At 38.8% G+C, this 27,126-nt stretch overlaps 1 protein-coding gene across 1 annotated transcript in view; it reads right to left on the bottom strand.

Annotated features, from left to right (window-relative positions):
* MFSD14A (major facilitator superfamily domain containing 14A) overlaps window positions 1-17,337 on the bottom strand; it is a 43,669-nt gene extending 26,332 nt beyond the window's left edge. Inside the window, exons 1-2 of the mRNA XM_045478406.1 lie at window positions 17,068-17,337; window positions 2,835-2,930 (exon numbers count right to left, since the gene is read on the bottom strand). Coding sequence (XP_045334362.1) covers window positions 2,835-2,930; window positions 17,068-17,151 — 180 coding nt within the window. The 5' untranslated portion in view covers window positions 17,152-17,337. The remainder of the gene's footprint in view (window positions 1-2,834; window positions 2,931-17,067) is intronic.
* Between the last annotated feature and the right edge of the window lie 9,789 nt (window positions 17,338-27,126).

Here is a 27,126-nt window from a genome sequence, read left to right as displayed (position 1 = left end):
AAACAAAACAAAAATTCAGATATAAATGACAAAAATGGGAATTAAGAATAACTGTTATAACAACCATGGGGGGAAAAGTCTTGCTATACATCAACTGGCAATGTTATAGATATTATTACAAAAAATATAAGCATGCTAGCAAAAAAAAAAAAAAATTAAGTCCTCACAAATTGGCACCTTTTATTTTCCTGATCAGAATTCAATTCTGTATTTAAAAAAGAAAAAAAAATCAAAAGCACTAAACATTTTTTAACAAAAAGAATTAAAAATACACTAAGCACAAAGTTAGTTTTCCCATAACTATGATAAATGAATAATCAAGCCTTTATGTCTAAATAACTGGATTCTTTCCTTGTTCTTAAAGAAGACAGTCTCTGTCCAATTAGGAAAGAAAAATAGCAAAGTTAGACAAAAAACAGGCATATCTAAAGAATATAAACCAGAAGCAAATTTTAAAAATTGCCATACACACTTTAAATCCTGCTGACAAATATGGAAACATCACAAAAAGCTTTTTTGATGGCTTGTGAACAATTTGCCCAAAACATTTTAATCTCTCTACTTAGCTACTGTTTGGACTGCCAATAACCTTACCTAAAACCTGGGTATAAACCACCGACTGCCAGCATTCCCCCAGGCTGAGCACTGGAACAAAGCAAGCCTAGTTTCGGGGCGCCTTGGTGGCGCAGTCGGTTAAGCATCCGACTTCAGCCAGGTCATGATCTCGCGGTCCGTGAGTTCGAGCCCCGCATCGGGCTCTGGGCTGATGGCTCAGAGCCTGGAGCCTGTTTCCGATTCTGTGTCTCCCTCTCTCTCTGCCCCTCCCCCGTTCATGCTCTGTCTCTCTCTGTCCCAAAAATAAATAAACGTTGAAAAAAAAAAAAAAAAAAAAGCAAGCCTAGTTTCAAATACGAACTCTGCAGTTTACCTTCACAGTTGTAGCAAGTAAGTCGCTTAATTTTCTAAACCTTAATTTTCTCAACTCTATTATCAGGCTAATACCTCAGCCATAAGGTGATTTTGAGGATTAAAAGTGATAATGTATTTAAAGTGCCTAGGACAGTGCCTGGACCCATCATTAACATAAATAAAAATACACTGTTTACTATCACAAAGCTCAAGTAATTTAAATCATAGGACTGATGATCTACCAGACATTTATATGTTAAACTGGTAGCAGATTATAAAAAAGCACACGAGGGGCGCCTGGGTGGCGCAGTCGGTTAAGCGTCCGACTTCAGCCAGGTCACGATCTCGCGGTCCGTGAGTTCGAGCCCCGCGTCGGGCTCTGGGCTGATGGCTCAGAGCCTGGAGCCTGTTTCCGATTCTGTGTCTCCCTCTCTCTCTGCCCCTCCCCCGTTCATGCTCTGTCTCTCTCTGTCCCAAAAATAAATAAACGTTGAAAAAAAAATTAAAAAAAAAAAAAAAAAGTTAAAAAAAATAAAATAAAATAAAATAAAAAATAAAAAAGCACACGAGAACATTATGAAGGCTAACAGAAAAGTGTGAGACCACATAGTTATCACAGCACGTCAGTGGCCCATGACATCAGGTTATTACAATGTAAAGAAGTTACAAATGTCATAATGAACTTGCATCACCTGATCAAGTTCCGAATCAGACTACATGGATTATGAAGGCAGGAAATGTGTACATTATTTTTGAAGGACTTCCACCAGAAATTATTAACAAAACAAACAAAAAGATCAGACATTTTAAAAGCCCACATTTCAATCTTGACAATCTATTAATGTAAAACTGATGACCTACTACAAGTAAATCTTTCTTAAAAAGTAAAAGATCTCAGTGAAAACATATTCAAATCAGCATTCTTACAATTATATGTTAAGGAACTGTCATTATTCAGGGAACTAATCTCACTTGCAATGCATGGTTTATTATAGAAGAAACTATTTATTTGACATTTTCTTTTCTTCTGGTTTTAACAGTATTCATGAATATACCCTATATGTTCAAAATAATTACTAAACATCTGTATTTTATGTAGATCCAGTAATGATTATGTAGCCATAAAATAAATATGGAAATATATGGAACATAAATTTTCTTTCTTAGAACATATATCTACTTATATGATCATCCAGTTTATTTATAAACAAACTTTTTTGTAAAAACCCTTTTTGTGTAACAATGAACAATCTCAAAAAAATATAAGGAAGCATATCTCTCTAAAATTCTACTCTTCTAGATCTGGTAAGTTGTATATTTATCCTAATTACATCTTTCAAGATACTACTGACTTCTGCCATAATGACTCCTTTGTTTATTCTATTCCCCACCAATAGGAGAGAACTAGCTATCAAGGGGTAGCAAGGATGTTTGGGCTGGCAAGGATGTCTTTTCTAAGGTTCCAAACCTGGGAATATGTGGGCAAGATCAGCTTGGGGTTGTGAAAAGAAATGATCTTCTTAGATGGTTACCTTTACAGCCTTAGCCTAAACTAAGAGAAACTTGCATTTGGAAAATGCAGCTACATTAATGAATCTCAAAATAATAATAGTGAGTGATTCAGGTCATAGATACCATCTTTCCTAAGCCTGTAAGTTTAAGGATCCCATCCACCCTATCCAGAGTGTGGGCTGAGTCCCTGCTGACCCACGTGTGGCGTTCACAAGAAAAACCACACTCAGCTAAGCCTTCCCAAACAGTAAAGGAGAAGTAAAGATTGGAAAAGACAACTAAACCAGGAAAAGATAGTACCTGAAGGGTTGACAATATTGGCACAAGAATGAACTGTGAAAAGGGCCACGTTTTCCCCCAAAATTGAACAACAAGATTTAAGTTCACAATAAATAAATTAAAAGATTACTTACCACCAAGGTGGGTGCTGTCAATAATCCCCAAGCAAAAAACTCCAAAAAGATGACGATAACCGCATGATAAACACTAGGAGAACCTATTCCTTGAGGCTATAAAAACAGATTTTAAAAAAGTTAACAGTGCATTCCAGAATCACTAACAATTATGGCAATAGTCAATATATGTTTATTGAGAACATACATGTATTGGCATTATGTCAAACATCTGGACACTCGCTATCCCTGTCCTCAAAGTGACAGGGACAGACAAGGAACAAATACATTATAAAAGCACAGTGTGCAGAATCCAAGGTAGGGATAGGAACATCAGACTTCCAGGAGGAACACTAAAACGATGAAAAGGTGTCAGTCACACAAGACTGAGAGGTAGGAAGGTGAACAAGAGAGATCAAGGCAGCAGCCTATACAAGGCTTGAAAGCAGGAGGCATTACAGGACTCATATAGTTCAGTACAGCTACAACACAGGCCGCATACCAGGAGTTCGAGAGATGAGCGAGAGGCACACAGGACTAACTTCCATGCAAAGGAGTCTATATTTGAAGGCAATGGGGAGCCACTAAAGGATGATACGATTCATGTGACCAGATGAAAGTTTTAAGGAAGATCAATTTGGCAAAGACATAGCAGATGGATGGATTAAAAGGGGGCAAAACTGAGGAATATTAACAGGAGGCTCCATGGGGCACTTGGGTGGCTCAGTCGGTTAAACATCTGGTTAAGCATCCAGTTAAACACTTGGTTAAGCATCCATCTTTGTTTCAGCTCAGGCCCTCACCTCACAGTTTGAGTCGGAGCACGGCATCAAGGCTACCAGGCAGAGACTGCTTGGGATTCTGTCTCCCTTTCTCTCTCTCTGCCCCTCCCCTGCTTACTCTCTCTCACTCTCAAAATAAAAAAACTTAAAAAAAAAAAAAAAAAAAAAAAAACCCACACAGGAGACTCCTGCACTAATCTCAAAGCATAAATGAAGCACGTGGCAAGTATTGTAACAGATATTAACATGGCTCAAAAGCAGAACAGTCCTGGGGCGCCTGGGTGGCTCAGTCAGTTAAGCCTCTGACTTTCGGCTAAGGTCATGATTTCATGATTTGTGGGTTTGAGCCCCACATTGAGCTCTGTGCTGACACAACTGAGAGCCTGAAGCCTGCTTCAGATTCTGTGTTCCCTTCTCTCTGCCCCTCGCCCACTCATGATCTCTCTCTCAAACATAAATAAACATTAAAAAAAATTTTCTTTAAAAAAAAAAAAAAAAAAGCAGAAGAGTCCCCAGAGTAATATGTGAGAGATCTGGTATTGATATACACAAGACAGGCATCTGGGTGGCTCAGCCAGTTAGGCATCTGACTCTTGATTTCGGCTCAGGTCATGATCTTATGATTTGTGGGATCCAGCCCTGTGTGGGGCTCTGCGCTGATAGTGTGGAGCCTGCTTGAGATTCTCTCACTCCTCTCTCTGCCCCTCCCCCGTGCTCGCTCGCTCTCTCTCTCTCAAAATAAACAAACTTAAAAAGAAAAGATTCTCTCTGATATACACAAGAAAGAAAATACAAAAATTAAGTTTATACTGCTCCAAGCAATGTCTTAAGAATTACTTTAGTTGTTGAATTTCATATTCTAAGGTAAATATTAAATTGATGGAAAGCAAATGACCTCTAACATTAACTCAGTCTCCACTAACAGGTTTCTATAATAAAAAGTTTAACCAACACATATTACAATGTTATACTTAACTTTTAAAGTATATTCAATAGTCTTATGTGGAAACTATGAAGTGTTTGGATTTCTCTATATACTAAAAATGATGCCACATCATTTTTAATATCGTCATGATATATCATCATTATTTAAAAAAAACAGTAACTCTCCCAACTTTCAGAATTTAGGTCCCTGAAAACTCCTTTGGTAGAACTTGCAGTTTAGGAACTTGAGACACAAGAGGTAGGGTGGAGAATGGGGGACACAAGAGTTGAAGGACCATGGGTGGGAATGAATTTGTTCAATATTCATGCAACAAACATTAACAGAGCACCAACTATGTGGCAGAGATGCTGGGATTACAAAAACCATTAAGACACACTCCCTGAGCTCAAAGAATTCACAGTCTAGAGAGGAAGGAACCTCATTATAAATCATCTGCTTATGTGCAAATGCAATAAAAGAGATATGTACAAGTTGGGAAGCAAGAAAGGAATATTGCAAGAAAAGGAGATAGTGTGGACAATCTCATCAGAGAAAACCATAATGAAATAGACAAGGGCCATGACAGTTTAGGGCTGATGGAGAATAAAATCATCATGGAGTAAAGAAAGGAAGGCAGAAGAGGTAGGTAGCTTGTAAGACTTGTTAAGGAGTTTCTCTTCATTAGAGCCATAGTGAACTATTGAAGGGTTTCAAGCAAGGGAATGGCATGATCGGACCTGCATTTTCCAATACCTCATGATGATTTCCTCAAGTTTGTAACCAAGCAGCAAACCGCATGTCAAATAAGGCTATTTCAAACAGTTGAAACAAGAGATGATGAGGGCATGGAACAGAGGAGTGGCAAGGACGCTGAAGGGGAGGGAATGGATATAGTCTTTAGAATGTGAAATAGGCAGCACCTGATAAATCTGGGAGGGAGAGTGAAGAAAGACTTCCCAGCTCTTTTCTCCCATAAGGCTCAGATTTACTTCAGGTCCTATCTAAGACATTGCTCCTTGTACTTGAAAATTTCTACTGTTTTTTGAGGGCTGACTAAACTAATTAGCATGAATTCTGATGTTTGAAACCACCAGAGTGGGTGAGATTATCGGGAGAAGAAGTGGAAAAAGAACAGTGGGTTAAGACCAGACTCTAAGAAACACGAACATTTAAGTAGCGGGCAGAGGAAAATGAACCATGAAGAAAATAAAGAAGGAACAAATCAGAGAAATATCAGGATTTAAGAGAATACAGTGTTACTGAAGATAAAGGAGCAGTTTTAGTAAGGAAGGGATGATGTGCAGTACCAAATAGAGCAAGTTGTTAAATTAAGGTCAAAACATGTCTTTAGGATTGCTAAGCCCCAAACTGGTTTTGTCCACCACCACATATACTCAGCACCTAGTGAAAAGCTAGAACTTCTAGGACCCTTAACATGCTAATTTACATTATGAATTTCCAAGAAGATACAGTGAACACTGTATTCCAAACTTGACAGAATCCTTCTTTCATACAACAGACAGTATCTCACGGCCATCTGAGTTCCTTGTAAAACTATTTGGGAAATACTGATAAAAAGTAAGATGATGATCAGACTTCAAGCTGTAATACAAAGCTGTAATCATCAAGGCAGTATGGTACTGGCACAAAAACAGACACTCAGATCAATGGAACAGAATAAAGAACCCAGAAATGGACCCACAAATGTATGGCCAACTAATTTTTGACAAAGCAGGAAAGAATATCCAATGTAATAAAGACAGTCTCTTCAGCAAGTGGTGCTGGGAAAACTGGGCAGCGACATGCAGAAAAATGAATCTGGACCACTTTCTTACACCGTACACAAAAATAAACTCAAAATGGATGGAAGACCTAATCTTAAGACAGGAAGCCATCAAAATCCTCGAGGAGAAAGTCGGCAAAAACCTCTTTGATCTTGGCCACAGCAACTTCGTCTCCAGAGGCAAGGGAAATAAAAGCAACAATGAACTATTGGGACCTCATCAAAATAAAAAGCTTCTGCATAGTGAAGGAAACAATCAGCAAAACTAAAAGGCAACCGATGGAATGGGAGAAGATATTTGCAAACAACATATCAGATAAAGGGTTAGTATACAAAATCTATAAAGAACTTATCAAACTCAACACCCAAAAAACAAATAATCCAGTGAAGAAATGGGCAAAAGACATGAATAGACACTTCTCCAAAGAAGACATCCAGATGGCCAACTGACACATGAAAAAATGCTCCACATCACTCATCATCAGGGAAATAGAAATTCAAACCACAATGAGATACCACCTCACACCTATCAGAATGGCTAACATTAACAACTCAGGCAACAACAGATGTTGGTGAGGATGCAGAGAAAGAGGATCTCTTTTGCACTGCTGGTGGGAATGCAAACTGGTGCAGCCACTCTGGAAAACAGTATGCGTTTGGGTGCAGGATGTCAGTGGAGGGGAATGAAGGCCAAGAGCATCTGAGGGAAAGGGAGAGGGAACAGCATATGCAAAGGCCAGAACACAGGTAACAGGAAAACCTATTTCAGTACCTGATGTGTAAGGAGGAGAGTGGTAAAAGATGAGGCTGCAAGGTGAGGAGAGGTGAAACTGAAATGGTGACTGGAGAAAGGTCTCTTAAGTCACATGAAGGCCTTTAACTTTCAGGCAGCAGGGTAAATGAAACAATTCAAGACAGAAGGTAACATCACATCATAGGACTGTCTTTTTGGAACATTAAATTGCACTGCACTGTGGCAAAGACTTTGAAAGGGAGGGAGGGAGGAAGACCAGAAAGTAGGCTATTGAAGAAATATACGGCGGGGGGGAGGGGAGTGGAGTGAGGGCTCACCTGAGTGGTTCAGTCAGTTAAGTGGTTAAGTGGTTAAGCATCTGACTTTGACTCAGGTCATGATCTCCCAGTTCATGAGTTCAAGCCCCACACTGAGCATTTTGCTGTAGCACAAAGCCTGCTTCAGATCTTCTGTCTCCCTCTCTCTGCCCGTTCCCTGCTCATGCTCTCTCCCAAAAACAAATAAACATTTAAAAAAAGAAAGAAACACACAAGAGAGGTAATAGTAACTAGAATAAGACAGTGGTAGTAGGGATGGAACAAAGTGAATGGAAACAAAAAACACTTAGGAGGTTGAATCAAAAGGACTCAGTGGTTGACTAGATGTAGCAGGGGACAGTAAGGGAAGATCAAAGATGAAAAGGTAAGATTTCAGTGTCTGGCTTAGTCAGGCAGTGAGGAAAGGGGAAAGAACAAGAGATTATACATTTTTGGCAAACCAGTTTGAGAAAAACATGTACAACATTAGCTGAATTTGAAGGCAACAAATTGAGAAAGATATGGAAGAAATAAAGATTAATATCTAGGTAAAGCATTCATAAGAAAACACAACAACACTAAGACACCACAAAAATATAATAGATAAAAACAAATAATTTTAAAAGCAGCTAATAATATTCTATCCTATGGAAATAATCAAACATTCAGAAAAAGCTCTACCATCATAAAGATGTTCATGGCAGCATCATTTATAGTGGGAAATATGGAAATCTAAATGTTTAACCTTTAGTAACATCTATAATCAAATCACAGTGTGTAAATCAGAATAATATGCAGCCAAAAACTGTTTATGGATAATCTTTAATGATGTGTGGAAATGCTTATGGCAATGTTAAATTTAAAAAATATAAGTGGGAAAATAAAAACAAAAAAAATAAGTAAAAGCAGGATATAAAATTGTGTATAGAGAGTAATTTCAACTATGAAAAGCAAAACAAAAACTCATCTAAATGTTAATTATATTAGATAGCACTTTTAAGAGACATAAACTTGCTTATCTTGTTCTGAATTTTCCAAATCTTTTTTAATAGGCATGCTTATACTTTAAATACAAGGGAAATGTTTAAGAGAAAAACTAGATAAAAACTAGAATAGAAAAATATAGGTAGTTGCATATACTTGCCCCTTCTGAGCCATTCTCTCATTATTTCCCAGAAGTGGGAGGAAAAAGTGTGTGTGTGTTGTATATTTTTTAAAGGAGGGGATGAGGGGGGTAGGTAGGGGTACTTGCTTGTCCTAAAGTACTGGTAATTTTGAGAGCCATATTATATCCATATTCAACTTTTTTGTTTTGAATGAATTCAAAAATAATACAAGATCTTAATAAAATTGACAAATTTTAAAAATATTTTACTGATTTAAAATACAAATATTTCCAGGTGGGACTTTTGACACAAGCACTAGTGGTTTTAATGGAGTATTTATCCACAAGCAAAATTCTAGGACAATTAGAGAAAGAATACCAGGGTCATGGCCTGGGCAGAAAGACCAGGGGAAATTAATAGACAAGTAGGGGCAAATATCTGACCAGTAAGTAGTTTACAGCATCAAGAGTAGAGAGTTTAGATCACAATGAGATTATATCAACAGATAACATTTAAGGATGCTAAAAGAATTCTGAGGTACCAAGTGAAAAATTCTGAAGGAGATAAATTGGAATATAAACACATGTCCAACCCCAAAAGCCAAGATATGCCATCTACAACCATGATAATTACTACACCAAAAGTCCTCCATTCAGGTAAGTAATTTCTCTCTTATAGAGGGATGGTTTCATGACAGTTGCCTCTAGCTTTAACCTCAGAAGTCAGGGACAATCTCCTTTCTTCACCTCCACCCTCCAATCTAATTCCCATTTTCTAAATCATAATTTCTACTGGTAATCAAGTATGGCTTCACCATCTAGGCTTTGGGCCAAGCCTTTTAAAATCATTTATTCTTCTATCCTAGGTAACGTCCACAAATTTATATTTCACTGTGTAAAGTCCTTATTTCATTTTATTTAACCTAATCTTACCTTTCTAGGCTTCTGCTGAGACAGGCCCTATGCTTTATTCTTCTATGATCTGGAGCATCTGGTCCATGCATAGCACAAAGGTGCTTAATAAATGTCTGTAGAACTTAAGTGAATTACTCTGTAAGTCCCTTCTATCACCACAGGTATTCAGTATAATTACTGTATTTAAAGACTATTAAATTTTTATTAATTATTATTAGTTAAACTTGCACCTTCCTCTACTAATACCCTCCTCTACACTCTAATATCTGATATCCCACTGTGTCATCTATCACACAGATTTATCGCACACATACACTAGATTAAAACAGTAATGAAAGTATTACTGAAAACTTATCATGGTTTATATTCAAAATCTTGCTTACTCTTCCTGACCACCTTTCAGATTGGTCACTGTTACCTCCATTTTATAGTCTAACACAGCAAATAAGAGATGGAATGGAGTCTATCCAGGCAATTCCAGAGCCCAAGTCTACAGCTATGCTGGTTTTGGTGATTACACAGAATACATTACCACAGACTGTTACTCTTTTAAGTGTAGGGATCCAGTTTTTTTCCATTTTAGTATCCAATGTGTAGCACAATGCCTGGTCTAGAAAAGGTATTTCATGACCATGGCTGATTGATAGCCCTAATCATGCAGTCACTGAGCTGCTAGGGAAATTAAGTTAGTCACTTTACCTCTCTCAGCAGGAAGAGATTTATTAATCTCTTACCTAAATCCTTATCTAGCTCCCAAATTTTGAGTCTATGATTGCCCAGTCAATAGGGTTTATGAATGCAGCAATTATTATACAGGATGTTGACTTTAATAAGTTATGTTGTATATCTATCAGTGTGAACTGGGGGCTTATAGAGATTTTTGGCCAGGAGACAGAAGTAATTCTACCTATAACTGGGCATTATAATCCTATTTATTAAACAGAATTTATCATGTGAATAAACAATGAGAATAAGCCAAACTAAGGCTCATTCTTCAAAACAACTGGCTTAAACTATTGAAAAGTGTCAATATCATAAAAAAACAAGTTATTCTAGACTGAAGAGACATGGCAACTAAATGTAATGATTAAATTCTGTACCCAAAAAAAGACAACTATTAAGGAGGTACAATTAGAGAAATGTGGCTATAGCTAATATATTACTTAATACTATTATGTTAACGTTAAAATTTCCTGAATGTGAGGGGCGCCTGGGTAGCTCAGTCGGTTAAGCGTCCAACTTCAACTCAGGTCATGATCTCGTGATTCGTGGGTTTGAGTCGCGCATAGGGCTCTGTGTTGACAGTTCAGAGCCTGGATCCTACTTCAGATTCTGTGTCTCCCTCTCTCTGCCCCTCCTCTGTTCATGCGTGCACTCTCTCTCAAAAATAAACATTAAAAAAAATTTTTTTTAAATACATTAAAATTTCCCAAATGTGGTAATTACATTGTGGTTATGTGGGAGAACATCCTTTTTCTTAGGTGACACATTCTCAGTTTTATAGGGGTAAAGTGTCTTGATATCTACAACGAACTCCTCAAATGGTTCAAAACAAAACAAAACAAAACAAAAAACGTGAGCATATATAGAGAGAAGAAAAATAAATGTGGCAAAATGTTAATCTGTGATGTGAATCTATAGGATGGGCAGATGAATACTCATTATGCTATTTTTGCAACTTTTCTGTAGTTTAAAAATTCTCCAAAGTTGGGAAAATTTTTAAAAACATTATAAAAACCAAAATAAAGTAGGGGCACCTGGGTGGCTCAGTCAGTTAAGCACCCAACTCTTGATCTCGGCTCGGGTCATGATCTCATGGTCATGAGATGGAGCCCCAAGTCAGGCTTTCCCTCTCCCTCTGCCCCTCCCCCTTCTAATGCTTGCTGTCTCAAAACAAGTAAATAAAAATTTAAAAAATAAAGTATAAGGGAGAATAATTTTGATCTTAAAATTTAATACAGACAAGTTATCAATCAAAAATGAGGGTAGGGGCACCTAGGTGGCACAGTCAGTTAAGCGTCTGGCTCTTGGTTTTGGCTCAGGTCATGATCTCAGGGTTCATGAGTTCAAGCCCTGTGTCAGGTTCTGCACTGACAATGCAGAGCCTGCTTGGGATCCTCTCTCTTCCTCTCTCTCTGCCCTTCACCTGCTCTCTGTCTCAAAAATAAATAAACTTTAAAAACAATTAAAATGAGAGTAAAATATAGCTTCAAAAAGAAACTTTCAATTTCCTCTGAATGATACATAACTAAGCTAAAATAATATCATGTAAAAGTCTTACACACAAAAAATACAAAGGTGCTTAGTTACAGGCATCTAAGAATTGTAGCTTTTCATGGAAGAACATTAAAAAAACCCCTGTAACTACAAAGCTGCTTTCATGGGATACTGACACATTATGGCATAACTAGAGAAAATGTAAGCAGGCATCATGTTTCCTTTCTCACAAAGTCAAGTGGTGTTTTCTTATTTCCTCTGACTTTAATCAAGCAAAGCGAGATCCATTAGTTTTGTAGAGCAAAAAGAAAACAAAACCAATCCTTAATTTCCTGGAAGTATGAATCACCATAAACATGTTGCTACACTATTATACTCATTAAGTAAACCATTTTGGCTTAATTTGCAGTGAGACTTTAGATTTTACTGATAGGCTACAGATGAATTTTAAAGACAGATATTTAATATTTGTATGTTATCACAGAAGTGAAGAGGTTTTGGTTAAATTGCTCCTAGGGGTGCCTGGGTGGCTCAGTTGGTCAAGCGTCGGACCCTTCATCTCATCTCAGGTCTTGAGCTCAGGGTCCTGAGTTCAGGCCCTGCATTGGGCTCTGTGCTGGGCCTGAGGCCTACTTAAAAAAAAGAAAAATTAATTTTTAAAAAAGATTACTCTGAAATAGAAATTAAATATACTTCTAAAACACGTTTAACAAAATTAGGATGAGACCAAGTTTTACTGTTAAAAAAAAACAAACTAGAGTTTAAGATTGTATTACTTTGCAGTAAATTTTTTTTTAAGGATTTATTTTTAAGTAATCTCTACATCCAACATGGGGCTTGAACTTATAACCCCAAGATCAAGAGTCACACACTCCACAACTGAGCCAGCCATGCACCCTACTTTGGGGTAAATTCTGAAAAGATTAAGCAACATGACAATCTATTGTATTCCCTTCTCCATTCTGAGGAGGAAAAGATGTAACTGCTAACTCAAGGTAAGCCATCATTACATTAAGTGCCTATCCCCATGAACATCTAATGTGTTACATGGTTCAAATGACCACAAACTGAACTCACTAACAAGGTAGTATTTCATGTGGTAGAATTCATAATTGTTTTTACACATTATTGAGAAAGTAGACCCATTATTTAGAATAAGCTACTACATTTGGCCCTCAAAGAGACCAAACCATTTCAGGAAGCTGGATATATCCTGGCTGCAACTGTCAAATGTTTCTTTGACACTTCTAATTCAAAATAATGCTAAAAGACAACTTGAATTTTTAAATAATTGAAAAATGTAAATCATATATATATACTTGTCAGAATGCTACCCGGAAAAAGCTCTTCTTTTTACTTAAACTTCAAACTTTGGTAGCTGCAAATGAGTTACAGTTCAACTGTTAGTGAATTTCTGCAGATGCTATGATTATTGGGAAGTAGGTCTGCAAACTATATTAGGATGAACTGGATATATAATCTGAAAAAACTGCTTACTAATTTATCCCCAAACATACTAAGCTAAAGCAAATGCTGCAGCACACCATGGAGAAAAGGAGGTAAGTCATTCATGGTACTGCCTGCTACAAGCTTGCCAAAGATGGTACATGCATCCTGATGTTTCCAGGCATGGGCTAGTGACTTCGAAGAACAGTTGCTGTTTGAAGGCACCATGGCCCTCCTCATGGCTTGTATGCTAGTAATTAGAGGCTGTTTACTTAGCGGTTCTCTGGGGACTAAGAAGAGCTATCCTGAAACTGCCTCAGCCATCTTTGTAGGTGAAGGATGCGATGGATCAGAGCTTAAGTTTAGACTTTTGAAACGGTGGTGACTCTGACTTATGTACTTAAAATCAGAGTTACAAAAAAAAATCTGGTGCTCTGCTTCTCTGGGTATATTTTGTTTTGCAAATACCCATTTTACTTTTTAGGTACTTCCAACAAATTAATTCACACATGCTGTGCTTTCTATCAAATCTTTAAAGTCATTTCACCAATTTATTTGTGAAAAAATTGGACATTTTTCGCTTTGTCAGAGATGCAATCTCACAACTGTATTAACAAAACAGTAAAGATCATGTAAAAACATAAGCAAACTTCAAAAATAATTTAAAAATTCTGTTTTTGATGACACAAATAAATAACTCATGAATGTAACTCTTTAGCTCTTAGCCTCCAACAGGAATGTTTACAAACAATCTGGTAATACACGGTAAGAATTTAACAACAAAACTGAAAGTATTCTAAAATGTCATTTAATTCAACAGCCTTAAATGATCTGCACTAAAGGATACATCAAAATGCCACATACATTAAAACTTGTAACCAAAAACTGTATTTCTACATATGGATGCTTCAGAAAGCAAATTCACCAGTAATGCTACAATTACTTACATCAGTAAAATGGTATACAGGAAATGAGTAAATACATATTTACTGAATTTAACCTGTGGAAGTATTTTGTAGTTATGCATGTTGTTTTCAAATAGGACAACCGGTCTTAAACTTTGGGGAGGTATGGACTCTTCTGGGAATCTCTCTCAAAAAAAACAATAGTCAAAGAAAATTTTGCAAACGACTGCAGGGTGTACAGACCCAAGTTAAGAACTCCTGACACAGAATCACACACCTTCATGTAATTTCCCTTAACTGTATACAACTCAAACGGGCAAGTATTAGTTAGCCTGACTCTGGTTTCAGAGCCTAATCAAATACAATTTCAAGAAAAGAAAAACAGTAACTTATGATTAACCTGGTTCATTTAGAAGGGTTCACTTCTTCAACTGTCAAAAATGATAACAAATCTGTTCTAAGTTTTTGACAAATCATTAACAACTATTAGTTTTGTTTATAAATATTAACATTCATTAATCAGACTTACAAAGATGTCATTAGCAAGATGAAGCAAAATAATTTTATTAACGTTAAAATTGTTGAACACTAGAAAGAAAATGGAAGGGAATCAGATCAGTATCATTGGCCATGGACCTGAAATACTGTTCAGAGATGGTCAAGGATGACCATATAGTCTAAGACACCTGCCTCTAAATGAATCCATCCACAAGCTGAACTTAAACACACACACACACACACACACACACACACACACACACACACACACACACACCAATACCAAACGGCAATTTATTCCCTTTCTTTAAAAAACGTTCATAAGGGTAGTCTGACCAATTATAAGTAGGGAGGCAGAAAAGCAAATGCCATGTTAAAATTTAAAAAACTATAATAGTTATACTATTTTCCATTTACAGCTAGAGTAGGTTAAAACACAAATACTGCAAAAAATTACTGATATTTCTAGAGATATAGATATTCCATGTATACATATACGTATAATCAATATAGGAATAAATAAAATTACAATAAAAACACTAGGAATGTGCTAGCACATTTTTAAAAATCACTTTAAATGTGTTTTTATCACTTTAAATTCATATTAGGCCCCATAAAATTAAAATATGCATTAACCAAGTTTCTATTCTAAAGAGGTGTCCAGTGCTTTTAGATTGGAAAGTGCAACATAAGTGTATAAAGATGATAAATAATAATGCCCACATGCCCATAGTTCTCAAGAAAAACTTTCATTTATTCTATGTGCCCTCTTAAAAACTTACTGCCAGTGTAAAAAAAAATTGTATTTTACCTCCAAAAACAAGCTATGAATTCACTACAACTTTAATAACAAGATAAAAAATAATAATCTCTTCCAAATCTCCAAGGATTTGGAACAAAAGCATCTGCTGTAAAGCGAATGGAATGAAACTCCAAAGAGGTAACACAACTGAACTTTACTTCAAGAAAAAAGATGTGTTTCTTGATCAGAGCTTCATTCTTTTGCAAAGAATACTGATCTTAAAAATCACTTGCTTTTATAAAATACAATCCTTTGTTGCTTCTATTTTATAGATTTTATATGGAACTTAAAATATCAAGTCCTGTTGGTTAAGAGAATACCAGTATTCTTTCATGCTATGTCTCTCCCTACATAGTAGTTTGAACCAACTTCATCAAAAGGGCCCTGACTATTCATAAGTGATTTAATCAAAGTAATGTCCTAATTAATCAAGTACAACAAAAAGATCCAAGGACTTGAAGTTTCTTTTTTCACCAAATGTCAAAGCTATGACATCTAATTATTTTTAGAGTTAGCTAAAAGGAGATTCTGAAATTGTTGCCTATGTCCCAAGCCTTCTAAATATATTAGCAGCATATTGATGGGGCCTCTATTCTGAAATGTCAAAAACAAAAAACAAAAAACCTTTGTCATTTATTTCAAATGAATTCAGCAAATCCTCAGGGGTGGCCTAATTACTGTACATATTTAGCACTATGCTAGCAGTTGATGAGGGCTCCAATTATATACATACACATACAAATATGTTGGAATAAACAGAAATATGGAATAAAAAGAATCATTTCTGCATACTCCTCAGGAAAGTGAAACGGGTACTTTACCTTTGCATTCTATTTCAGAATGTGATACCAAAGAATGCAACAAAGACCGGAGAGTGCAGCAACATAGAAATTTCAGTATATAAAAGTATAGGCGAGTTAAATTTTCAGTTAAAAATCCTACGTCCCCTGCTGGTTAACTACAGCACACTGCATAAAGTTTATTGTGTGATGACAACTGTTTCTAAAAAGCACAATTTCTTACCCTCTGTCTTCCTTTCAAAGTGTCTTCTAATCCTCAGACCATGATAATTCTATTTAGAGGCTTTTATTTTAAAATAAAGAAGGTGATTTTAAAACAACAGAGTGGTATCTGTTCTTTGGAAACCAGATGATTTAAGTCTAGGCCCCGGGTGTCCTCCGTCACGCTTGAGACTCCGGGAAGTGAAGAGGAAAGCCCACCTTCTGACAGTGTTTACAGCACTGGAAGAAGCTAAGAGCAGGAGCACTGACCCAGAACCAGGTGGAAGAAGAAAGCCAAGGCACTAAGGAGCCCCAGCGGGGTCGTCGCACCAGATACCGCCCGGCTAGAAACATATGGGAAGCCAGGGATAGCTCCCAGCACCTTCGAAAGCGCAGCGACGGCGGCGCGGGGCCCGGCGGCGAAGGCAAGGCTGCGGTGGCGAGGGGCGCGGCGGCACCAGCACCGCCGGGGCGACGCGGGGAGCGGGCCGGCTGGAGAGCCCGGCGTCAATTCCAGCCCGCTGCGGAGGCGCACGTGGGGCTCGAGGCCGAAGGGCCTCCAGGGGCCGCCGGAGGAAAGGGCGGCAGGTGCGGGAGAGGAGAGCGGCTTCCCCAAGAGGACGGGCCCCGGAGGCCGCAGGCCGGGGCGAGGGAGGAAAGCCCCCCGGAGCAGAGGCAAGAGGGCCCTGGAGACTGAGACACCGGCACCGCCGACAGGGTGGGGGAGGGCAGGGGCACTCAGGGAGGCTGGTGGCGGCGGCGTGGGGGACATAGATGGGATGGGGAGCCCCGAGGGACGCTCCCCAGCGCGGTACCCCAGCTCACCGTGCCTCCGTCCTTAATGATGATCTTCTTGGCCAGCATGATACTGCGGTTCGCGGCCCGTTTCTTCTTCTTCCCCTGGGTCATTTTACCATCCTCGACTCCTGGCGCTGCTGCAGCCACTCCCGGGGCGGCCGGCCCCAGCGGCGAGTGCCGTCCCGCCGCTACTGCCGGGCCGAGCCGCTCGGGGCGCCCGCCGCCATCTTGAGGGCCCGGCCTGCCTCCGGCGGCGCGTCACATCGTGCGATCAGCGGAGGAGCCCGCCCCGCCCCACCCACGTGACACCGCCCCGCCCTCTCGGTCGCGGTGCATTCGCCGCGCGGGGAGGGAAGCCCAGAGGGAAGCCGCTAGGCTCTCGGCTGGCGCCAGCCGGTGTTCTCCGTTCATCAGCTCGCTTAGTTCTCACAACAGCCCTGGGCGATAGAAACCCTTATAGTCCGTCTTCACAGATAAAGAAATGTAAGTTTCTGAAAGTTACCTGCTCATGGAAATACGGCTGATAAATGGTTGCCCTGGAGTTCTCACCAGGCGTCTTCAACTATTAGAGCTATCTCCCAACTGTATTCTAACCAGGACGGGAACTGAAGGGAACAGTTGAAATCGTTTTCCAGAAATAGTGCGTAACTGAAGGGATAAAGATAAACTGGTTTTTCAGAAACAGTATTTTGTCTTCGTGCTCAGCCACTGCCACCCCAAAGTGGAGCCTGCCTGTTCCAGGACCTTTTCTTTATTCCCTGCCAATAAAAAACTTACATAAGCTATGTCACACTATGTAACCTACTACTTGTTTTACTATTGCTTTTAAAAATCAACTTAATGGGGGGGGGGGATTATAGAAACGACAGTTGACACACGTAGAATATGGACTACAGATTGGAGTATCACCCATGTTAAAAGTCAGATTTTCCTAACTATTGTTAGCTAAGAGAATATCCCTTTTCTTACATAATACACTTAAGTCTTAAGGAGTGAAGCGATGTGATGCATGTTACCTACGCTCAAATAGTTAGGAAATAACATGTTTATATATGTGAGGAGAGGGTAAGAGTGACAAAATGGCAAGTTATTTAAAAATAGTGTATTTGGGTATGGTGGTTTTAAGATATGTTCCCAAGTTCACTGATACTCTTCTCTGGAAGAGATGGGGTCTGATTCTCCTCCCCTTGAGTGTAGGGCTGGGCTGAGTGACTCCTTTCTAATAGGATATAGGAGAAGTGACACCATTGACTTCAGAGGGTAGGTCATAAAAGCATGGCATCTTCTAGCTAGGTCTTGTTCATTCACTGTGGGCCCAAGTCTGGGGGAAGCCAGCTGCCATGTCATGACACTGCCAACAGCCTGTGGTCAGATCTAGGTGTCCAGGAACTAAGGCCCCCTACCAGCAGATATGTGAGTAGTCTTGGAAGCAGATCCTCCAGTCCTGGTTAAGCCTTTAGCTGACTGCAACCCATGCCAACATCCTGACTGCAACTTCAGGAACCCAGAGCTAGGAACACCTAGATTACCCACTCCGGGTTCCCTGACCCCCGGAAACTGTAAGATAAAAAGTACTTGTTTTAGGGGCGCCTGGGCGGCTCAGTCGGTTGAGAGTCTGACTTCAGTTCGGGTCATGATCTCGTGGTCTGTGAGTTCAAGCCCCCGTGTCGGGCTCTGTGCTGACAGCTCAGAGCCTGGAGCCTGCTCCGAATTCTGTGTCTCCCTCTCTCTCTCTGCCCCTCCCCTGCTCACGCTCTGTCTCTGTCTCTCTCAAAAATAAACATTAAAAAAAAAATTTTTTTTAAAGTACTTGTTTTAAGCCACTTAGTTTTGGGGTCATTTGTAACATAGCTGTAGATAGCTAATATACAGGGTAAAGGGAATGTGTTTTTGTAATACTGTTGTAACTTTTATGTACGTTTGAAATTATTTCAAAATAAAATGTTAAAAGATAAATTTGAATTTTCTGTCCTTCTATTTCTATGTAAAACATTTGACTAGAAATAGAAAACAAACCACTTTCCATGGAAGGGAGAAGAAAGGCAGTTAGCCTGATGGATACTTCAAGTTACATTTTCCCATCAATAAGTAAACCCATCATTTGTTTATTATTATTTTTTAAGTAGGCTCCACACCCAAGGTGGGGCTTGAACTCAAGATCAAGAGTATCATACTGTACTGACTGAGCCAGCCACACACCCCAGATCACCTGTTTAAAAATATTCTCGGTGGTGGGATGGCAGGGAGGGGGTGGGGGGACGGGAGGTGCCTGGGTGGCTCAGTCAGTTAAGCAAATGACTTTGGTTCAGGTCATGATCTCCTAGTTCATGGGTTCAAGCCCCGCATTGGGCTTTGCACTGACAACACAGAGCCTGCTTCAGATTCTGTCTCCCTCTCTCTCAAAAATAAGAACATTAAAAATATTCTCTGAGGTGCCTGGGTGCCTCACTGGGATGAGCATCAGAATCTTGGTTTTGGCTCAGATCATCTCACGGTTTGTGAGTTCGAGCCCCTCAATCTCAAGCTTGAGATTCTCTCTGTCTCCCTCTGCTCCTCCCCTGCTTGTGCACTCTCTCAAAATAAATGGATAAACTTTTAAAAAATCCATAAAAAATAAAAATATTCTCTTGCAGAAACATTTCATTGAGCCTCAACTTGAAACTGTTTAGAGAAAGTCATGCGAGATTTCATAAATAAATTCCCAGGAGCCTGTTTTGGATGGATATAGAGGGCTGGTAAGATCATTTATTGTCTGGTTACTCTGATTCTTCATAGCCCCTCAGCTATACCAATTTTGCCATCCTCAAGAACTGATTATTGGTTAGTCATTCAGAAAATATTTTTGAGTACTCTAAGTGTTTCACTGGTTTACTAGACACTGAGGATATGTAAATAAATGAGATCATATTTATCTGCATGTAGCTTAATTATACTGGGTGACAAAAGTTATAAAACAAACAAAAGGCAGATAATTGCAGACTGTGGCAACTGCTGTTGGAAATAATGTAATAAGAGAAATTTAATACATATTGAATGTCCAGAATGTCAGGCTTTGCACTGGAAGAGCTGCAATAGTAAACAAGAGTAATCAGTCTTGTACTAACAGACTTATTGTGTATACATGTGTGGCTTTGTATGTTATTTGGGGTTGTGAAGATTCACATACTTTAAGTGGTTTGTGTGGGTCAGTTAGGGTTCTTTGGTTACAATCAACAGAAATTAGCATTGGCCAGCATAAGCAAAAGGTAATGATTTTGAAGGATATTGGGAGTCCTCCAAAATAATGAGGAGAAAATCAGGCTTGAAAACAGGTAAGAACCAAGGTTTGGAAAGTTCATGAGAATACTTCAAGAGGTACTTTGGAAGGTACAGGGATCCCTTGGAGAGAAGAACAAGTGGCTGAAGCTAAATATTCCTAAAAAACCTTAAGATTGTATCACAGAATCCAAACCTCAAAATGCACCATTTATTAAAGAAACTGGACTATATCAACAGAAGATCATTTTCTTTAACTATAAAACTGAGTCACTGATACCCCTTCACCCATCTCTTCCATAGAACCACCTTTTCTTGCTGATCCAGGAAAATCCAGAACATTTTATCACGAACAAAAAGGCCACCAAAAGACCATACAGGGCTACTATAAAAAGAAAACAGTAAATGAAGACTTTTCAATTAAAAGATACTACACTCTAGAAAATATGAAGCAGAGGAAAACTGCATACAACATTCCCAATATTAATTAAATATCATTAAATATACAACTGCAGATGTGAAAGGATGCAACATATACAAGGTTTAAAACCCAGCAGGAGGGGCGCCTGGGTGGCGCAGTCGGTTAAGTGTCCGACTTCAGCCAGGTCACGATCTCGCGGTCCGGTCCGTGAGTTCGAGCCCCGCGTCAGGCTCTGGGCTGATGGCTCAGAGCCTGGAGCCTGTTTCCGATTCTGTGTCTCCCTCTCTCTCTGCCCCTCCCCCGTTCATGCTGTGTCTCTCTCTGTCCCAAAAATAAATAAAACGTTGAAAAAAAAAATTTTTTAAAAAAAATAAATAAAACCCAGCAGGAATATGTGAACTGAGAGTTGATCAAACTCAGCCAATATACTGAAAAAATAAAATCATTTAAAAAAAATGAATACTAAATTACAGGGTTTCTAAGAGAGAACAGATATAATAAAAGTAAGAAACATGGGGGAGAAGAATAAATTAGCTACAAGAACAACAACAACAACAAAAAGCATCAGAGAAAATGACAGCAAAAATTATCTGAGCCTCCAGGCAAAAGCCAACAACAAAGCTAATATTTCCAGGGGTGCCAGGCTGACTCGGTGGAGCATGAGACTCTTGATCCTGGGCTTGTGGGTTCAAGCCCATGTTGGGTGTAGAGACCACTTAAAATCTTAAAAAGAAAAACTAACATTGCCAAAGGAGACAGATAAGAATTGGTGCCAGCCTGACAATAAAACCAAGCAATACAATAGCGGAGCAACATTCTCCAAAAAACCCAAGAAAGTTTGAGCCAAGAATTTTATATCCAGTCAAGGTGAACTTAAAGTATCCAGGTTCCAGAAGAAATTTTAAACATGCCAGAACTTGAGGAACAGTGTGCCTAGACGCTCTCCCTTGTGTACTTTACTGGAAGAGCTTTATCCAGCCATGAGTTGACTGGGGAGGATTCAGCCAAAGTACTAGTGGAAGCACGCCTGGGTGGCTCAACGGGTGAAGCTCTGACTTCGGCTCAGGTCATGGTCTTGTGGTTTGTGAGTTCAAACCCCACATCGGGCTCTCTGTGGTCAGCCCACTTCTGATCCTCTGTCCTCCTCTCTCTCTCTCTCTCTGCCCCTCCCCAGCTCGTTCTTTCTCTCTCTCAAAAATAAATAAATGTTAAAAGAAATAATAAGTACTAGTGGAGAGTATTAAGTAGATTTAAAATATATATATATATATATTTTTAATTTTTTTTTCAACGTTTTTATTTATTTTTGGTACAGAGGGAGACAGAGCATGAACGGGGGGAGGGGCAGAGAGAGAGGGAGACACAGAATCGGAAACAGGCTCCAGGCTCTGAGCCATCAGCCCAGAGCCCGACTCGGGGCTCGAACTCCCGGACCGCGAGATCGTGACCTGGCTGAAGTCGGCCGCTTAACCGACTGCGCCACCCAGGCGCCCCAAAATATATTTAATATTATAACAAAAGCAGGCATTAGAGTGAGAAAATAGTGTGTAAATGTTATACATGTTCTAATCAAATAGAAATAAGGGAACTAAAAATATGAAGATTAGAGGAAGGAGTGGAATAAGTACAGTGGTGTCACGAGGCAATTAGATGGGAATCAAAGAACATTTTTAAAAAATGTGTATTTATTTATTTATTTTGAGAGAGAGAGAGAGAGAGAGAAAGAGAGCGAGCGAGCAGGGTAGGGGCAGAGAGAGAGGGAGAGAGAGAATCCCAAGCAGGCTCTGCACTGTCAGCACAGAGCCCAATGTGGGGCTTGAACCCATGAACTGTGAGCTCATGACCTGAGCTGAAATCAACAGTCAGATGTTTGACAGACTGAGCCACCCAGGTGCCCCAGAATCAAAGAACATTTAGAGATGACAAACTAGAGGCACCTGGCTGGCTAAATCAGAGGAGCATGGGACTCTTGATCTCAGGGTCGTGAGTTGAACCCCACCTTGGGTGTAGAGATTACTTGAATAAATAAAACTTAAAAAAAATGACAAACAGAAACCCAGATAAGCAAAAGGGGGGCTCTAAGAGGATTACATAAAATGTCAACAGTATAAATGTAATTGCTAGAACATACATAGCTTTCTAAACAAAAAAGAAATCTTAAAAGCAGAGAACACGTTCCACATAGCAAAAGAAACACAGTAAATATAGAAATATACATAACTTTATTTTTCAAAAGGAAACACAGGAAATATAAACTAGCAACTAGTGAAAATACCACCTTGGGGGGTGGTTAGGAATGGGGTGAAAGGATGGCATGACAACTAGTCTTCTCTGAGTAAACTTTAACGTAGCTTCAACTCGGAACCATGTAAATCCTTTACATATTCAAAAATAGAATAACAATCTTTATGTAAATTCTGAAATTGAATACAAAAGTAAACCTAGTTCTTTAAAATTTTTTTTAATGTTTATTTTTGAGAGCGAGCGAGCAAGCGGGGCAGGGGCAGAGAGAGAGGGAGACACAGAATCTGACGCAGGCTCCAGGCTCCCAGCTGTCAGCACAGAGACTGAGGTGGGCTGGAACTCAGGAACCATGAGATCATGACCTGAGCTGAAGTTGGACGCTTAACCGACTGAGCTATCCAGGCACCCCCAAACGTAGGTATATGAACATAGTCATGTAGAGAAAAGAGTGATTTCCACTAATTTTTGAACACTACTCTGAGTATACATCCTTAGTGGTCTATTAGTCTAAGACAAAAAGAAAACACAAAATTTTGTTTAGTATGTTTACCATTAGTAATATTTTTAGTGCTGAAAAATATACCTCATAATAAAACATATGAACACATACACTGTTACTCAGAACCAGTATTTTCACTGTAAAAGAGAGGCAAGTATAAAATTTAAAAAAAACACAACAACCTTCTAATGCTAAATTTTGAGTATCAATTTGAATTTATGAACTTTTTAAAAAATTTACTTCCTAGCTCTGTCCACTGAAATGGTCTAAAAGGAAACAGAATCCAGATTCCATTCCCCCTAAAAGGAATAGGCTCTTTGAAGACATAGCTGATATTCCAGGTTTGAGACAGCACAAGTACAAGGTTGGCCTGGGACATCTTGTGACTGAAGGAAGGAAGAACTCAGAGACTAACGTGGTCACGTCTAAAAGATACAGGAGCTGGCCTGCAGTGACTTCCACTTCCACTGGCTGTTGGCTCAGAATATCAAAAAGAACTGTGACTGTATTGAACATTGAATACATTGAATAATTTGAAGACATAGAGATATTTGAAAAAAGAGGGGGCATTGGGAAAAGGGAAATAGTCCTTTTTAAATAGAAGAATATAAACTAATAAAAGTAGAAAAAAATTAGAAAATTAAAAAATTTTAAATCACAATTTTGCACATCAGTGTAGTGTAATAAATGATTCAGTTAAGAATCATCAGTTGATGAGGGGCACCTGGGAGGCTCAGTAGATTGCGTGTCCAACTTCAGCTCAAGTCATGATCTCACAATTTGTGAGTTTGGGCCCTGAGTCAGGGTCTCTGCTGTCAATGCAGCTTTGGATTCTCTGTCCCCCTCGCTCTTTGCCCCTCCCCACCTCAAAAATAAACATTAAAAAAAAAAAGATATATTAAAAAAAGAATCATCAGTTGATGCTAAAGTTATTGAATAAAAGACTGTTAGGAAAAGATTATTCCCATGGTGTCAAAACATTGCCTTAGAGATTACTAATTAGTAAGCATGAAAAATGACTTACTGTGGAAAGATATGGTAGTCAACACCTTGATCAAGTGACTGATTATCACTTTCATTAGTGAGATAATCTAGAATTATGTCTTCAATGTGATAAAACGTAAAATCTACAAGATCACCTATGAAATATTCTCCAAAAACATTTAGCCTAAAGCTAATCAAACCCACAGACTCCACTTCCAGTTCAGAGGAAATGCAAAGAATAAAAGGAACAAGTCAAAGAATATAGACAGATCAAGGACAGAAACCAAGTGATTTACATTCTTCAAAAAGTCACATAATGGGGGGTAAGAAACCAAGGGGGTGCAGGGAAGAATCTGTGAGACTAATAAGACAATTGAATACAAAATATGAACCTCAATTGCTTCCTGGTTTAAAAACAAAAACCTGTGAAGTCATTTCTGAGACAATTGGAAACATCTGAATATGAACTCAGATGATATAATCAAATTAATTTAAAAATTTCTAAGTGTGATAAATTGTATTGAGTTAAATAGGAAAATGCCCTTATTTTTAGGATATGCATGCTGAAGTATTTAGGAGTAAAGTGTCCTGATAAAGCTAGTATGGCAAAGTGTTAGTAATGTTGAATTTAGGTGAGAGTAATTCTTTCAGTTTTTATGTATGTTTGAATTTTTTCAAATTGAAAAGCTGAAGAAATTTAAATTGAAAAAAGAGTCTCTGGGGCACCTGGGTGGCTCAGTCAGTTAAGTGTCCGACTTTGGCTCAGGTCATGATTTCATGGTTCATGAGTTCGAGCCCCGTATCAGGCTCTGTGCTGACAGCTCAGTGTCTGGAGCCTGCTTCAGATTCTGTGTCTCCCTCTCTCTCTCTCTGCCCCTCCCCTGCTCACGCTCTGTCTCTCTCAAAAATAAACATTAATAAAAACAAATTTAGAAAAAACAGTCTTTAACAATGATTACTTTGTGAGTGCATGGAGATAACCCATGAATTTTTCAAATCTAAGGTGGTAAAATCTGTCATAGCATGATTGAAACCATTAAAATGGCAATGTTATAAAACCAAAACATTCAAAACAAAAATAAACGTGGCCTATAAAGTAAATGGAGACTTCATAAATTATATGAAGTAATGGAAGTTCGGAGCATTATGCATGTAATATCCAGAGTGAACTTCAGGTTTTAAAATTCTAAAATTCACAACAATATTTTCAAAGTCATAAATTGAAACATAGCCTCACCGCTGTCACAATTTTCTGTAACCCAACAAGTATAACTCTACTTTTGCTATAATATTTAGAAAACCTATTGAAGGAGCTTGCATATATTAGAAAAGGCACTTAGAATCATAATTTTTAATTGCTGTATTTACTACCCACACAGAATAATAGGTCATAATAAAACTTCAGTCTAAAGGATTAAACATAAGCTTTCAATTATTAGAAATCATGTTTTTATACATGCAGTGACTTTTAAAAGAAAAAGCAAACACATAAAAACAAGCACATTCACAGATTTTGTTAAAAAATACACAAGTCTCGGTGGTGCCTGTGTGGCTCAGTTGGTTAAGTGTCCGACTTTGGATCAGGTCATGATCTCACTGCTTGTGAGTTCGAGCCCCGTGTCCGGCTCTGTGCTGACAGCTGAGCGCCTAAAGCCTGGTTTGGATTCTGTCTCCCTCTCTCTCTGCTCCTCCCCACTCATGCTCTGTCTCTGTCTCTCAAAAATAAAAATAAATAAAAACTTAAACACACACACACACACACACACACACACACACACACACACACACACACACAAAGTCTGGGGGCACCCGGGTGGCTGAGCCGGTTGGGCACTCAAGTCTTGATTTCATCTCAGGTCATGATCTCAGGACTGGTGACATCAAGCCCCACCATGGGCTCTGCACTGACAGTACACAGCCTGCTTGGGATTCTCTCTCTCCCTTTCTCTCTTCCCCTCCCCTGCTCACACACAGATGCTCTCTCTCTTTCTCTCAAAAGAAATAAACATAAAAATATTTTTTAAAAATACACAAGTCTGATTTAGCAAATTCAATTAAACCCCTTAAATACTTTACATTTAAAGCACATTTTAACATGAGTGTATTTTCAGATGATTACTCCCAAAACATTATAACAATATCCATTATTCTTTTAAATCTTCAGTGAGGTCTACTTAAAAAGGATGAAAGTGAGTATCTCTAGTAAACTATTTCCAAAGGAAAAGTATGTTACTTGTTTGAAAGAAGTTATTTCTACATATTAGAAGTCCTAAATGAATACATGTAAATACATTCATAAATGAAAAGTTGGCTAGATCCAATGGAGGGCTGATGCTTAACCCTAGCAAAGGATGACTGCAAATGTGGACCTATCAATTAACAGTGAATCTGTACTGTCATCTAAAGTAACAAATGGTAATAGTTTTATTCTATTAACTTTTCCTTATAATAGCAATGGTTAATGGTAATTTAAAATTAGCTAAAAATGGACTTGGTGCTGAGCTGCCTGAGCTGCCAGGAAGGGCCTGGGTGGGTGCTTGAAAGACCCAAGATTATCTAAATTTTTTTTTTTTAACGTTTATTTGTTTTTGAGACAGAGAGAGACAGAGCATGAACGGGGGAGGGTCAGAGAGAGAGGGAGACAGAATCCGAAGCAGGCTCCAGGCCCTGAGCTGTTAGCACA

This window comes from Leopardus geoffroyi, chromosome C1 (genome assembly GCF_018350155.1).
Source record: "Leopardus geoffroyi isolate Oge1 chromosome C1, O.geoffroyi_Oge1_pat1.0, whole genome shotgun sequence".
In the NCBI taxonomy this organism is placed as follows: domain Eukaryota; kingdom Metazoa; phylum Chordata; class Mammalia; order Carnivora; family Felidae; genus Leopardus; species Leopardus geoffroyi.
Note: the sequence above shows the minus strand (reverse complement) of the source record. Positions and strands in the feature narration are given on the sequence as shown.